This window comes from Podarcis cretensis (genome assembly GCF_951804945.1).
Source record: "Podarcis cretensis genome assembly, chromosome: 1".
In the NCBI taxonomy this organism is placed as follows: Eukaryota; Metazoa; Chordata; class Lepidosauria; order Squamata; family Lacertidae; genus Podarcis; species Podarcis cretensis.
The window spans coordinates 75532323-75547544 of record NC_137170.1 but is presented as its reverse complement, the minus strand read 5'-3'; the positions used below and the strand labels follow the sequence as shown (position 1 = coordinate 75547544).

The 15222-nt window shown below is 42.4% G+C and overlaps 1 protein-coding gene across 2 annotated transcripts in view; it reads right to left on the bottom strand.

The window, feature by feature from the left end:
- NAP1L4 (nucleosome assembly protein 1 like 4) overlaps positions 1-13008 on the bottom strand; it is a 34790-nt gene extending 21782 nt beyond the window's left edge. For both annotated transcript variants that reach the window (XM_079987511.1, XM_079987510.1), the window contains exons 1-7: positions 12849-13008; positions 6238-6271; positions 4519-4580; positions 3603-3702; positions 3212-3353; positions 1874-1960; positions 329-460 (exon numbers count right to left, since the gene is read on the bottom strand). In XM_079987511.1, coding sequence (XP_079843637.1) covers positions 329-460; positions 1874-1960; positions 3212-3353; positions 3603-3702; positions 4519-4580; positions 6238-6251 — 537 coding nt within the window. In that variant the 5' untranslated portion in view covers positions 6252-6271; positions 12849-13008. The remainder of the gene's footprint in view (positions 1-328; positions 461-1873; positions 1961-3211; positions 3354-3602; positions 3703-4518; positions 4581-6237; positions 6272-12848) is intronic.
- Positions 13009-15222: the final 2214 nt, after the last annotated feature.

Sequence of the window (15222 nt, the reverse complement as noted above, 5' to 3'; positions counted from 1 at the left end):
CTGACTCTTGACATGCTGGAACAAGCCTAGACTTGTTTTGTAGTCCAAACCCATGAAAGCAGGTTTGGACAACAGTACAAGTCAAAGCTTATGGTCTGTTGCAGCGAGAAGTGGGAGACAAGTGAAGTGAGGGCTTCTGAACAGCATGAGCAATACTATTTTAATGTGATGAGTGAACCAGAACACATGTTCATTAATACTTATTTGCAGGCAAATCTGTCACAGATCCCTTTCCTGTTCGTATTTATCATTATCAGTTGGTATTTGAATTGAGATAGCATGACATGCAAAAACACTAATTAACAAACATCCTTTTTATAGGCATTACCTGTACTAATTCACTTAGCATATCTACATTTCTAAATATTGTGAACCAAAAATCTGGGATTCCTTTGGGATTTGTCTCTTCAGCTGCTCCTGCTTCTTTTTCTTCTATTACTACTTTATTTTTCACATCTCCCTAATAACAGAAAAGAGAGAAACTTCTTTAAAGGTTTTGGCCAGAAGCTAGGCAACAAATAAATTCAAAGTTGTTTGTAAAATGCAAATGCCCCATTTCCTATGTGTTCTTTTAATGTTCTTAATGCAGAAACATTGTCATTGTAAAAAGTATTTGCATCTAAAACAAAACTTGGGTGGTTGTGAGGCTAAGGGCTATAAGAGGCAAAAAGAGCAATTTTAACACAGATTGGTATTGCTTTATTACACAAGTAAACAGCTTGGGTCATACATTATATCTCATTGACACATGGTGATTTATGGATTCTGAGAAGATTTAAGTAAATTTGTATAACTTCTCAATATATATCATTGAAATGTATGTACTGTGACTGTGTATTTTGTTTATTATTATTTGTTAAATGCTATGATGGGCAAAAATATAACCTTGGGTGGTTTTGCGCCTATCAGTTTGGAAACAAAATGACACCCCACCCCCGGCACACTTGCCCTAAAAAAATGAGGCAATGGTTTCTCCATATTCTGGAGAGTTCCAGGGTATGCAAAAGTAAATTAGTCTCTAATTTAAAAAAAAAAAAACAGCATCTAAAAATAGTTTAACAAGGACACATTTTCATTTTCTTACTCTCCAGAATGCCCCCTACCCACTATACAGTAATAAAGCACTAAGGTTTCCAAACCTGAACTCTTTCATACTTTGTAACTCAACTGGGAGAATTTCAGGAGGCATGCAGACAAAGTAATAAAAAATAGGGGAATATTTCCCTTTTAGAGCAGTTCAGAGATTAAGATCACTGTAGGAGGCCCTCTCGCAGATCCACCAATCTCACAGGTTCTGGCAGCAGTAGCTTGTGAGAGGGCTTTCTCAGTGATGATCCTAAGAATGTGAAGCTCCCTTACAACACAGGTGCATCAAGTACCCTATCTTTTTGTATCCTCCCTAAAATGTGCTGAATAAAACTATTGCTTTTGAGTTGCTGTAACCCGTCCTGAACCTTTTGCTGAAAAGCAGGCAGGAAAGACAAAAATAAAATAGATCAATAATGACGTGTCCCCAAAACGAAGATAACAGACATGCAAAAAATGCCTGCTTTTTCTCATCCTGGGTGTTACTGTAGCACTGGAATGGAACCCATTAGCAGAAGAGGCTGTCAACAGGTTACGAACAGTGCAAATGACTAGATCAAAGCAGGTTCCTGGCCAATTTCATTAGGCATGCAGCTATTATATGCAGCTATAGAAAGAGAAAAACTGCTAAATATCTTGGTAACTCAAGCTCATGATGTGCTCTGCTAGGACAGGTATTATTTTAATTAGATCACTTCATTAGGTTTTCTGAAGAGTTTACTAGAAATATTACACATCACAGCTTAAATTATTTTAGTAATTGTGTTCAGAAGCAAATTCTACTTACGGCAAGTTTTTCTTCCTCCTCATTTTCACTGTGCCATTCTGCTTCTGCCTCTGTGGGTTCAGCACCACCAGTAATAAAATCCCTTCTCTGTGTAATTAGTATAAAAATTGTAGACAAGTTAGAACATACTAAGGTTATCCAAGAGCACTGGAGAGTGCCGTGGAAAATGGATCAACAATGGTGGTTCCCATTGTATGCTCAAATGAGTTAAGGAACTGTATAAACTACTATCTCAGAAGTATTAGGAACATGCTTCATTTTTTTAAATCTAACACCCAAATGACTTTATCATCAAACAATATCTGAGAGTGACTTAGGTTTCTGGTATTTTAGATACTCTAACCAAGGTACAGGGCAAGAAATATCCTTTGAACGTTGTAAATTGAAGTAAAAAGAAAAGAAAACAGTTACTTTAGCTGAACAAAAACTAAATACACTATAATGCCTAAAAAGAGAAAATGAAGTGCAGATTACAGCTGTGTAGCTGCTGAACAGTTCAAACATGAAATTGACCAGGATCAGAGGAATCCTGAATAACTATACCATAAATGAATACCAGTATTCTAAATGCCAAAATAATTAATTATAGAATTAAGACTTAACAGTTAAGCCCTAATATAGTTATTGCTTTAGGTAAAGGCTACTAACAGCAGGAACATTAGTTTTATATATCTAGCAGCTGTCTTAGAGGGACCACTCTGCCTATTGTTCTCACCTCCCTTTTGTCAACACATGCTAAACACACACCTAAGTAGTCATGGGACGCAGGTGGCGCTGTGGGTTAAAGCCTCAGCGCCTAGGGCTTGCCGATCGAAAGGTCGGCGGTTCGAATCCCTGCGGCGGGGTGCGCTCCCGCTGCTCAGTCCCAGCGCCTGCCAACCTAGCAGTTCGAAAGCACCTCCGGGTGCAAGTAGATAAATAGGGACCGCTTACCAGCGGGAAGGTAAACGGCGTTTCCGTGTGCGGCTCTGGCTCTGGCCAGAGCAGCGATGTCACGCTGGCCACGTGACCCGGAAGTGTCTCCGGACAGCGCTGGCCCCTGGCCTCTTAAGTGAGATGGGCGCACAACCCCAGAGTCTGTCAAGACTGGCCCGTACGGGCAGGGGTACCTTTACCTTTAAGTAGTCTTAGGTGTAGTAGTAGGCTTTGAGAACACTTCGGATAGCTATATGCAAGTTCTCATGATATAGATGACAGAAATAAAATAGCAACCACACAGTGCAAAGAACAACCCAGTTTTAGCCCCCTCGCAATGATAGGAGCTGTTACAATTACAGGAAGATGAAGCATAGTTCCACTAATATTAGTTAAGACTGCAAGGAAAATTACATGCCTTACCTTATCAAAGAGAGGCTGGTACAGGGCTGCATATTTTCGCTCTAAATCATGAACTTCTTCATAAAATTTAGCTTCTATATGGGCACATTTCACCTGAAGCTGTTTCAAGGCATCAATTCTTCTTTTTACTGCTTTTGGTAAGCTAGGAACAAAATTATTTAGAATTTACATAGCAGCAGCATCTAGCTTCCTCCACATAATAAGATTTTCACTACTTTCCAAGTATCTCCAGAATTCAGAGAAATTTCCTGTCCCTCTCTAAGGCTGGAGGCTTTCCTTAACCTCAGGCTGAGCTTGCCAAATCAAATTAACAAATGTACCTAATAGTGGCAAGTACATTTTTGGACCAGTGAATCTTTTACTTGTGACAAGTGGTGTTTCTCATTCTTACGTTTCAATGTAGCTGGAAGGAGTGTGAGGTGCATTATCAAGTCGCTCCTGTAAAGCTGCCAAGACTTGTGGATTCTGCATTACCTGGTCTGCTAACTTTTCTGTAAAAGAAGAGTTTAAACAAATCTCACTATAACGGTATAATTTTATTAGGCATTTATTTTGGCATCATTTCCACATAAAATTCAAACCAGGGAATTCTTAGATAGGGTATTGTGCTCCCAAAGGAACAATGAATCTATCTGGAAATATAAGACGTTCAAATTACTGTGGATGATGGAAATAAGATGACATTGAAGAAAAGTTCTTCAGAGGTACAAAGTACAGGTCAAAAGCTACCCATTCATTCAAGTTCCCTTATTGTCCCCAGCAACTTAAGCTGCATTTCTTTGGAATTTTAAGCAATTCTATCCCTGAAGGCCCAGGGCACAAAACAGAACATGTAATCAAAACAGATTTCTTACTCTGGGGCCAGGATTAAAGAACCATCCCTATTCATACCCAGCATCAACTAGTTGCCCAAATATGAAGATATTATCCCAGTTCCTGAAAAGATATGAATTCCAGAGAAAATGTGCAAACCTGGCAAGCAGTCTTCAAGAACCTTCTGATTTAGACCTTTGATGTATATGCAACATAACAGAAGGCACAAGGAAGTTCTTGGCATACCCTTTAAGACAGTGGTCACAGCTCCTGCTGCTCTGCCATCTCTGTCCACTAAAACATAACTTTTACCCAATCAGGAAGAGGTGCAGGAAGGAGCTATACACAGAAACCAGGATAGGATGCACAGCAGCAGCATAATTTCTCTCACCTTCAGAGCTTTTAAAGGGATAAAAACAATCTCTGGAAACCCTAACCACACACTCATTCTGCATTTTAACATACTTTTGAAACATAGTATTTTAATCAGTTACCTTTTTTATCACCAGTACCTTTAGCAGCTTCCACAGAATCTGAGGCAGCATCTTCTGTTTTACTGCAAAAACATATTTGAGAGATATTTGCATAATATAATATAACTTAAATCAAGTAAGCATTGGTAAATGGGGTGGATCCAGGGTAATGCTCACTGGAATGCCACTCAAACTGAGTGGTTGGGAGAAGGGCTAAAAAGCAGAACTTTTAATGATTCCTCCTTTCCTCTGTAGTCCATTGTTCCAAAGGGCTGCCCTTCTATTCATGACAGGATAAGTTCTGGATCCAACCCAATGTAAACTGGTATTTTAAAAATTAGTAAAGATATCAATTTCTTGTTGGCAGTTTTGACACTCAAATGAACTTGTACAATAGGCACTTAAAAATAAATCAGATTTTCAATTTTCCATTACTTTTGCCAAGACTGTACACAGGATAAAGGCTAAAGATGCTGTTAGGTGAATTATACTGCATTCTAGGTGTGTGTGGAAAGATTCCCATGACACATATTTCCAAACAGCTTGCCAGGAGAATTTCATTGGTTAGGAATCACTATTTCTAAATTTCCAACTTGAAAAGGCAATTGGAGAAAATTAAACTGTAACCCTTGTTTAAAGAGCTATTTGGCACCTAGCTTATATATCAAAGTTTCTAAAACTGGATGTGGCTCACATACATCATTTGAATAGCGATGCCCCTCAAATATTTTACTGAGGGGGCTGAAGGGATCTTGCTCCTTAGGAGTTGGCTCCTATGGCATACAGTATGGATGCCTCAGGAGACAGACCAATCAGGAGTTTGTGGCATGCCAGGGCAGGAGCAACGAAACCTAGTGTGCCTACCTAAGACAGAATGAGCTCCGCCTGCCACTCCAGTGCAGGACTGCATTCCATTCCATAGCTCAAAGCCACACCCCTTCCCACCGGCCTTCACATTTCTAATTAAGACCAGAAGGAAACACATCATAAAACATGAGGAACTGCATATTTAACTGTACTGTACCCTGGAGTTGCACTCTTATATTTTCAGTTGGATTTTTATACACCTGCCAAGAAGTTGGACCACTACTGTTTCAGGACCTATTCTTCCTCTCTTGCTTTGTGAATAGTAGTTTGGCTATAATGCTAGTACACAATTTGAAGCACAGGTTCTAAAAATTCTCAGTAAGCTTCCCATGGGTAACTAAGAACAAAAAAAAAAAACCTTAGTAGGAAGGACCCACATGCTCTATGTTTTAAGGGTATCAAGAATGTACAATGCACCATAAACTGACCATCACTCCCTGACACAACATGACCCAGTAACGGTGCTACACAGACCTACCAATTTCACACAGATTAGAAGAAAAAAAAGCACAAACATTTTCAATTATATATTTTCAGAAATGTTTAATGCTTTTCAATTGTGTTGTTTTGCTGTTTTGTCATTTGTAGTGCTCCTCTGGGAAGAAAGGCAGGATATAAACTTAATAAATGGTCATCATCTTCATCTCCTGACTCATTAAAGGGACCACGTCTTAACCAAAGAAAATCGGTATAGAAAACATGTTTTATTAAGTCCAGTGAAAGATTTTCTCAAGTACAGGGAACTCCCCATTTGCATAGTGGTTGTGCCGAAAACACTGCATGTGTCAGTGATCACACATCAATCAGACAAGCGCAAAACGTTTGCCACTAATTCTTAAAGACCCATAATTTTCAGGACTTTTCAGAACCTACCTGTTATCTGCCATCTGCGAGATCTTTTATCCACCTGTAAGACAATACAAAGAATTTAAAAGTATGCTGATACGTTTCCAAAGCAACTTTCATGGAATAGTATTATTTTTGTATATTATTTTTACTAATAGCCAATTACAGCATAAACCACTTCTGAATCACATTTAAAAATGGTTTCAATCATCTTGTATTATGGAATGGACTTGCTTTTAGAAGTTGAAATACATTTCTCTGTTATTTTCCACTGAAAGCCTATTGAATTGGGCTTAGCAGACTAAAAGTCAATCCTAGAATGTGTAAGATATATGGTTTTTTTTACCCTTCGTTAACAAACATCCAAACAACAGTAGCATAAACTAAAATCCCTACGTTATAGTTCATATATTTCATTTTTGCAATACTAGAGGTAGAACTTATTTAGCCAATCACAATTTTTGAAAAAAGCTTAAATGAACTTAGAGCTTGAATAAATGCATCATTGTACATAGCAGAGTTGCCCTCTATTCTCTATTACTTTTGTAATGTATATAGATCAAATATCTCTATACTGACATCTGCAAGGAGTTGCTGCTCTTAACTGCATTCTAAGAAATGTAACTTTAAGAACTTGTGCTTAAGCATGCTTTTCATTCCTCCCTCCAATTTTTTCCCTTGTAAATAAATAAATAAAATGAATCATTTGCAAGTGTTGAAGAGAGAAACTCAAGAAATTACTCCTGTGGGCAGGATCAGAAGCAAAAGTGAGTGAAATAATGGGTGCAACTCTTGCTTTGTATGGTAGGGATACATTCCAACTACACAGAAGTTGGGGGTTTCTATACAAACACATGCCTCCATCCAGGCAAGGAAGCAGTATTGTCATTGTTATGCATTTGAGGGTCATGGCCTAGGCCACAGGCACGTATGGGGAACCTTTGGCATGCAAGTCAATCTTAGTCTGAGAGGCTATCTCCCCAAAACCACACCCATCTGTCAATCAACTGGCATCACTCTATTGCAGTTTTTCAAACTTTTCATGTTGGTGACACACTTTTCAGACACATATCATTTCATGACACAGTAATTGAGTTTTATTAGCAAACCAGAGGTTAAGCTAACCCCTTATAAGAGTCTTAGCATGACACACCTATACACTGCAGCCAACACACTAATGTGTCACGACACAGTTTGGAAAACTCTGCCCTATTGGGTCGGTGATGGCAGCTGACAGGTAGGGAATTCTGTTATGCATTGGCAGAATTCTATGTAGACAGAATTGAACAGTTCATCAGCTGAATATGTCATGACATCAGAACTGACAAGTGGGTGGTCAATTCATATATACCCAGAAAGTATACTCATATATACTCTGGAGCGTGGTTTTAGAAAATTGTCCATATGACTACAGTTAAGTGACTTGGATGTCATATTGTAGCAGGTCAGCATCAAACCATATTTTGGCATTACAAGCATGAGTATCAGACTCATGCTCTTCCCTTTGCTCCACTCTGAATTTAAGACAAACCAGTGTGCAATTTCATCCAAATTTTGTTTCCTGAAAAAATGTGGGGGGGGGCACTAAGGATCAGAACTTATGAGAAGTATCTTTGCAGTAGCCACAATATATGGCTCTGGCAAAGGATGCATGTAGGCCAGAACAAGGAGGAAAGGGCTGGAAAGCACATACAGGGCAACTGTCACCTTGCCGGGGTAGGGAGTCACCCCAGAGGGAAAATACTCGGAATCATGACAGGTGAAGTGGAAGTAAAAGAAGTAAAAGCCCACATGGAGCTGCAGCAGACTTGCTCAGAGAACGAAGGCAGGCAGGCATGATGCTGGTCAAAGTTAGAGAGAGCCAAAAAGGCCTCACAGATCTGTTGCCAGCTTGTTCAAGACGAGTGCAGGAAGACAGTCTACAGGAGAGAGGTCCACTGCTTTGTTGAGCTAGGGTAAGGAGCCTACAGGGAAGGAGGGAGGCTTCCTCTTCTCACAGCTGGATTTTCTACAGCAGAAATGGAAAACTATTGTCTCTTGCTTGTTCATTGTCTGGCAATAGTGTTATCTTTTTACACACACACACACACACACACACAGAGAGAGAGAGAGAGAGAGAGAGAGAGAGAGAGAGAGAGAGAACAGCCCTTCCCAAGTGAAAGCTCTGCAAGGAAAGCAACTGGTTGGGTGCTTCTGCTGGACAGTGGCATAACACCCACCCACCCCTTTTAAGAGAGTTCATGTGCACAGTGTGTAATGGCTGAAAAGTGATTCTGCTGAAGCCTTGGTGGTGCTGCACGGGAAGGGAGCCTGGAGGGAGGAAACACCCTGGACTCTGGCTCTTTTTTTTTTCTTTTTTTTTGTTTCTTTCCTGTGAATCAATGTTCCATGAGAAAAAAGTGTTTCTCCACCTCTGATACACAATATCAAAACTCTCCAAAATATATTTTGGTTACATTTTAGCAAGGTTTAACAATGATAAATATGGTGGAGATTTAAGTTGTTGCTATTGTTGACAAAGAAACTCTTAAAAATCTACTGCAAATCACCCAGATTACTACTAGTAGATTCTTACCTACTTTTGTAGATTCTTACCTACTTCTGCCCACAAGATCACATGACAAACTGAAAAGCAGGTAAGAGCAAAAATCTGAAAGAGCCACTCATTTGGGAAAAAGCTATTCATCACAAATCTGGGCCAGCTCACTGTTTCATAAATTTAAGATGAAGTATTTCTGACTTATGGTCAGAAAGATTAAGAAAACAGCTAAACATGCAGGAGTGATCGGAGCAACAGTTACTGCAACAATACTAAAACTATACTTTACACCCAATATGAGGCTGCTGAAAGAGTCCTCTCTCTCGGGTTCTCCCTGTCTTTCCATTTAGGATAATTTATTCCATGTTGTGACAATATAATACTCTGAGTTTCTGCCTTGTATGTTACTGGCGTTAGCTGGGAGGGTGGGGAGGTGACAGACAATGTAATGACTGCATTAAATGGGATATGGATGAAGGATGGTGGGGAGAGAAGAACTTGATATGGGGCTGCAATTTTTGGCAGCAGTCCTGTGTCATGTGCAACACGTAGTTATGACCTCTGTAACAGAGCAAAATACCTCCTTCAAAGATATAAAATATTAGAAGTACCACTTAGAAGCCCAGAAGACAAACATCAGAATATTTAACCATAATCACAACTTATAAGCAACCTCTAAAGATATGTAGCCTGCAAAGGTAGTTGAATTAAAGTTTACTGAATGGTCAATATATGGGACATAATTAAAAATAAAGGCACTTTATGTGAAGTTGCTATCAAATAATAAGACAAAGTTTGACCAATTCAGTCAGCAATAGATTGTTTCATAGATGGAATGCTAAATTCTACTTTGATTTCCCTCCATCATTATCCACACTGACAGCCAGTGTGTTATAGTGATTATAGAGTGTTGGACTAGGACCCATGAGACTAGGGTTCAAATCCCCACTATGTCATGAAGCTCACTGGGTGACTGTGGGCTAGTCACCACAGCTCAGTGGGTTGTTGCGGGAATTATTTGAGGAGCGGGGAAAACCATGTAGGCCACCTTAAGCTCCTTGGACAAAAAGATGGGACATAAAATGCAATAAATAATAAAAATAAATAAAATAAATAAAATATCCATAGAATAACATTAAAACTACACAAAGTAGTTTAAAGAAAAATGTAAGTGACAATGTGTATTAACACCAAATTCTCAGTCATGTGAGGTAGAATACAATGCTTTTATAAGCATGTTTTCACCAACAGCAACAGTCAACAAATTCCAAAAACACTTGCAGAAGTATTTCAGCAAGCTGAATTGCCAGAAATCTGTAGGATTATGGTTATAATGTATATTAAATTAGATATGAGTCAACATGACCATATTTCAAACCTTTTATAAAGCAGACCCACAAACAAAACATGTTGTGTAGTGAATTGTCCTACTGTGAATGGAAGGGCTCTTTCCATTTACAGATGGGACCTTCTTCCTCCAGCTCCTCACAACACTTCCCACCATGTTTTGGAGGGGCCCCCAACCTTCTGCAGAATATTCAGGTGGTACAGAGGAATGGAAGTATTGGCAGGAATTGCTTCCACTCCCTCCTCTGATGGGATCATCTTATGGTGGGAGTTCTACTCATGGAAAACCTGAACACAACTCAGTCCTCAAAGGGAATAAAGTTATACTTAATGTTATGTAAGTGCCATAGTCCTTCACAGTAACTGTCCTGAATACCACCAACCAACAACATGGTGATCAACAAGATTCCTGAAATCTACTAATTTCATTTGCTTACTCATTTCAGAATTACTTTTGTAAACGTGTAGAACTGAGACAGATTTTCTGCAATGTCGCTAGCGGAATTTGTAGCCAACAAAGGCTTGTTTGAACTAGGCCTTTTAAGGATCATATGCACATGTTTAGCGGAAGATGTAAACTTACATCTGTCTTTACTGCTATGCAACAAAATTAGCCACTTTATCTCAAAGAGTAACTGACAGCAAGTTGTAAGCAAAATATAATTTAGTTTCCAACCAATATTAATTTGGTTTTCAACAAAGGACTGACAGTTCTTTCTTTTCTTCCTTGCCCCATCAGTTACAATAGTACATACTTATTAAAAAGCCAGTCAAGTATGCAAAGAATTATACCTAAGAAGCAAGAGCATTTTAAGAGACCATCTACACTGTCAGTCGAAAATAATTAAAGAAAACTGCTGGTAAGTGTCTATATTTTGGGAGCCTTCCAAAAGTGGATTATTTGTTATAATTAATGCAACCACAATTAAACTACAAGATTTGCATCTTGTTTCATCAAGTCTTGTAGACTGGGCTCCTCTGGGAGGAAGGGCAGGATATACACTGAATACATACATACTACTACTAATTATTACTATTCATATGAACCAGAGAAGGACTGCAGTTCGGTTGTAGAACATCTGCTTTGCACCCAGAAGGTCCCAAATTCAACTATCAGCATTTCCAGGTGGAGCTGGGAATATCCCATCTGAAACCCTGAAGAGCTACAGCCAATTAGTTAGAAATAAATGTGCAAAACAAACTAAATGGCCTGACTCCATATTTTATTTCATAACATCTATATACTGCTTGACTGTACCACAAAACCCCTCAAATTGGTTTAAGATCTAAGATAGCTGTTTAAGTTTACTCAGATATAATTCCATAATGTTTAATGGGGCTTGTGCACACTTATTGGAGAGCATCTGTCATGAAGTAGGATTTAATTCTTATAATGTATAGGAGCTCATGGCTATCCAGCTGCAGTTGACTTCAACTCCTATCAATCCCCTGAGTATTTAAATGGGAGGAATCAAGATGAAGCAATGGTAAATAGGAGCAAACGTTTGCAAACTAACAGGGGAAAGAATCTGTATGCTAAGGAACACAAACAGTAGTCATGCTGAGATTCTACTACAGGAAGATTTCAACCCATATGGTGTTATTGTGTACACAATTCATTACTGAATATTATCTTCCACAATGCCACCTATTTCTGAAAGAATGGGTTTCTGTGCAGTAAGTTTAAAACTGACTCAACCCCCCCTTTTCTTTTATTTCTTTTTTTTTACTGAGTTTCACATTGATCAGCTAAGTGTTACATTTAAAAGTTTGTCCGAGCTGACTGACCAGTCCAGCATGATGAAACTTGCGTCCCCAAGGTCTTGCATTTATCAGACTCTCAAAACTTGCATCAAGTGCGAGTCAATTATCTTTCTAAGCCTGGAAGATGGTGCGGCCCCTGCAATAAGAGCTACAAGTAGCGATGCCAAACCACAAAGGAAAATTATGGCTTCCGTTACAGAACTTGCAGTCAGAAACCCTCCGGCAGGAACAAAACTATGTGTTCTCTATACAGCGGGTGGGGGGGAGGCTGAGAGGAAGAGAGGAGCAGTGACTAGAGGGCGCTGGCAGGAAAAACAAGGGCCTGCCAGGTTACATACTGCAGGGCCTACATCGGGAGAAAAAAAGAGGGGGGCGCTTTTCACGGTGTTTATCTATACGACAAGCCTTTCATAAGGCGCGCACACACGGCGCCAACTGACTTCCCCGCACCGTAACTCCCGCCCCCGTTTCCCACGGCACACCTTCCTAGATAGCCATTTTTAAAGCGGCGTGGCTTAGACAGCAGGACGGGAAGAGAAATCGCAGAGCACATGGCCGAGAAGAGGTACGGGAGAGAGAGGAAGCGATACGCGCGTGTGTGGATGAGCCCGGGGTCCGCCCTGAGGCGGCGGAAAAAAGCGGCTCTCCTCCCATCCGCCTGCGGCAACCCGTGTGAAGAATCGCCGCCAGAGAGCGAGGAAGCGCCTCGTCCGCCCCTTCGCTGAAGCGCCGCATCTCGGAGCCTTAATAGCCGCTCCGCCGCGCCCAGAGCCGAGGCCGCTCCTTAAAATGGTGCCCGTGCTGGGACCGGACTGCCCCACCCGCTCCCCTGCCTGTTTCCCCCCGTCAGCCGGGCCTCGGCAGCACAACGGGGCCTGCTCGCCTTCCTCTCCGCCCTTCAGCCCGGGTGTGCAGCAGCAGCACAACAGGCCCGCTCCGCGCTGCGCCCCGCCTCGCCCGGGCCCAGCCCCCGCTATCCCCAACTCACCTGGCCCGGCCCTTGCGTCTCCTCACGCCCGCAATAGCAGCGCCCAGGCTGATCCTCTCACTCCGACTCACTCGGGGCTGCGCCGCCCTAAAGAAGGCCGCCTCCCATTGGCCGACGCGACAGCGCCGCGCGCAGTAAGAGCCGTTCGGATTGGCCTAGGCTTAGCGGCGGCCGCTGCTCCACACGCGGGACATGTTGACTTTCCGGCAGAAAGGGGATGAGCCAATCAGAGCGTGGGGAAGGTGGGAGAGCTCGCGCTCGCCGCGCGTGCGCGGGACCGCTCTAAGCGCGAGAGAATTCTCCGATGCGGGGAAGGGGGCGAGGCGAGAGGAGTGGAGTGGGCGGGGCTTGTCCGGTGGAGCGAGGGAGGCGCTGGAACGCGCCGCGGCATTTAAAGGAGCAGGAGCTGTTTAAGGAAACAATGGGTGGGGAGGTGGAAGGGGCGGTCGGCTCTGCACTAACTTAATGCTTGCGTTTTGCCATGGCAACGTTTGTGATGGACAACATCTGAGCGCCTGGCGCCAAGCTAGAGCTAGTCAACTCTCACCTCGAGGCTGAGGGCGTTTTAAAGTGAAAGGGAGAGTATTGTGCCAGTGCTTCGACGCACAAGTAAAATTACTGCCAGGTAATTTAGTGGGAACCAGTGGCCCTTCCGCTTGTGCTGGATTCCGCTCCCATCAGCTCCAGCCTTTATGTCATATAGTCAGGGATTATGGGAGCTGGATATCAGCAACAGTTCCCTACTCCCGTCTGAAAGGGACTGTGTGCTATGGTGACGGATAATGCAAGAAAGCCTCAAGGAAAGAATAAACGTATTGCACATTTGTGCAGAATCACGTGTTCACATCCTGGCAAGAAATTGCATTCGCAACTTCCTACCCTCTGAACATGCAGCGTTTTAGAAATTCATCACAGGCGTGTAAGACGGAACACAGTAATCCCCGCTGTGAAGTGTAATAGCTTTGTAAAAAGTAGTTAATTCACAGATTCAAAGTTGGGCTTCTTGCTATGCGTGAGCATCACGAATGAGCATGCAAATAGGCCCAAGGCCAACTTTACATGAGTTCCAGAGGGTGCCAATATGTCTAGTTTCAAATTTCTCATATCTGTGTGTCAAAAGAGGTGGGAAGCAAAGCAGGATGGTATTATTTACTGTTTACCATACTTCCAGTTTTTAAATGTCAGTGACTTTAGTCCTGGACATACCGATTTAGAATGAAAGTCCATTGAAATTGACATAGGATTGGGCTGTGGCGACAGCTGCTGCAGGAGAAAGGGTTAGAAAACCCCTTGGGGCAGAAAGTTTCTCCTGCCATGCAGTGCCAACTCCAGACTGCAGAGGGGCACCCTTAAGGCAAGATGCCCTCAGAGCATCCAGCTATTTCAGTGCACACCTCACAGAGGCACAGGAAGCTGCCTTATAACAAGTCAGAAAATTGGTTGTTCCAGCTCAGGTGTGGAGAACCCTTTTCAGGCTGAGGGCCACATTTCCTTGTGGTCAACTTAACAGGGGCTGCATATGGCCAGAAGCAACAGTAGGCAGAGCGACGGATGTGCCTCAAGCCTACATTTCAGCCATGCAGAGCATGGCACACAACACCTATATTTTTGCCTTCCAGACAGGCAAAAGTACTCAAGGAAGGGGTGGTCTGGGGAAGAGTCCTGAGAGTCAAATGAAGAGGCCCAGAAGGCTGTATTTGGTCCCCGGGCCTTAGGCTCTTCATCCAGGCTCTAGCTCAATATTGTCTACACTGGCCAGCAGCAGCTCTCCATGGTTTCAAACCCGGGTCCCTTTCAGCTTTATCTGGACCTTCTGGGTTCAAGCAAGAGTAGGCAGGCAAGCAGGTGGGACGTTGGCTCATTTAACCACTCTGGGGAGAGCAGGCTGGCAAGGAGGAGTTGCTGCATGTTTGCTTGCTCACTTACTTGCTGGGAGCCAGAATGGAAGTATCAAGGAGCAAGCCGTGGCAGATGCTGCTCTGCCTTGCTCATTCACCAAGATGGGTGAGTGACAGCAGCAATGAGGAGGAAGGACGGTGTTTGCCACTCACCCCCCTTGTCACGGTCTCCCTCCAGAACACTCCTGCTGTTCCACCTTGTTGCCCTTGACACTGTTCTCTCAGACTTCCTCTCCCACTCTGAGTGAGCAGCAACAGCAAAGAATGAACAGCAACAGGGATTATCCTCTTCCTGGGATGTGGACCTTGGTGGATACCTGCTGATGCCAATCCCTGCCCTGCTCCCCACCCCTCCAGTGCTGATTCCATGTCCTTGAAAGCGAGAAGCCAAATCCCTAAAATATGCAGAGGAGTGCCCTTGTCAAGTTGTTTTGACCAAGTAATTCAAGTGCTGAAGTGGGGTGTGGGGTAGGGCT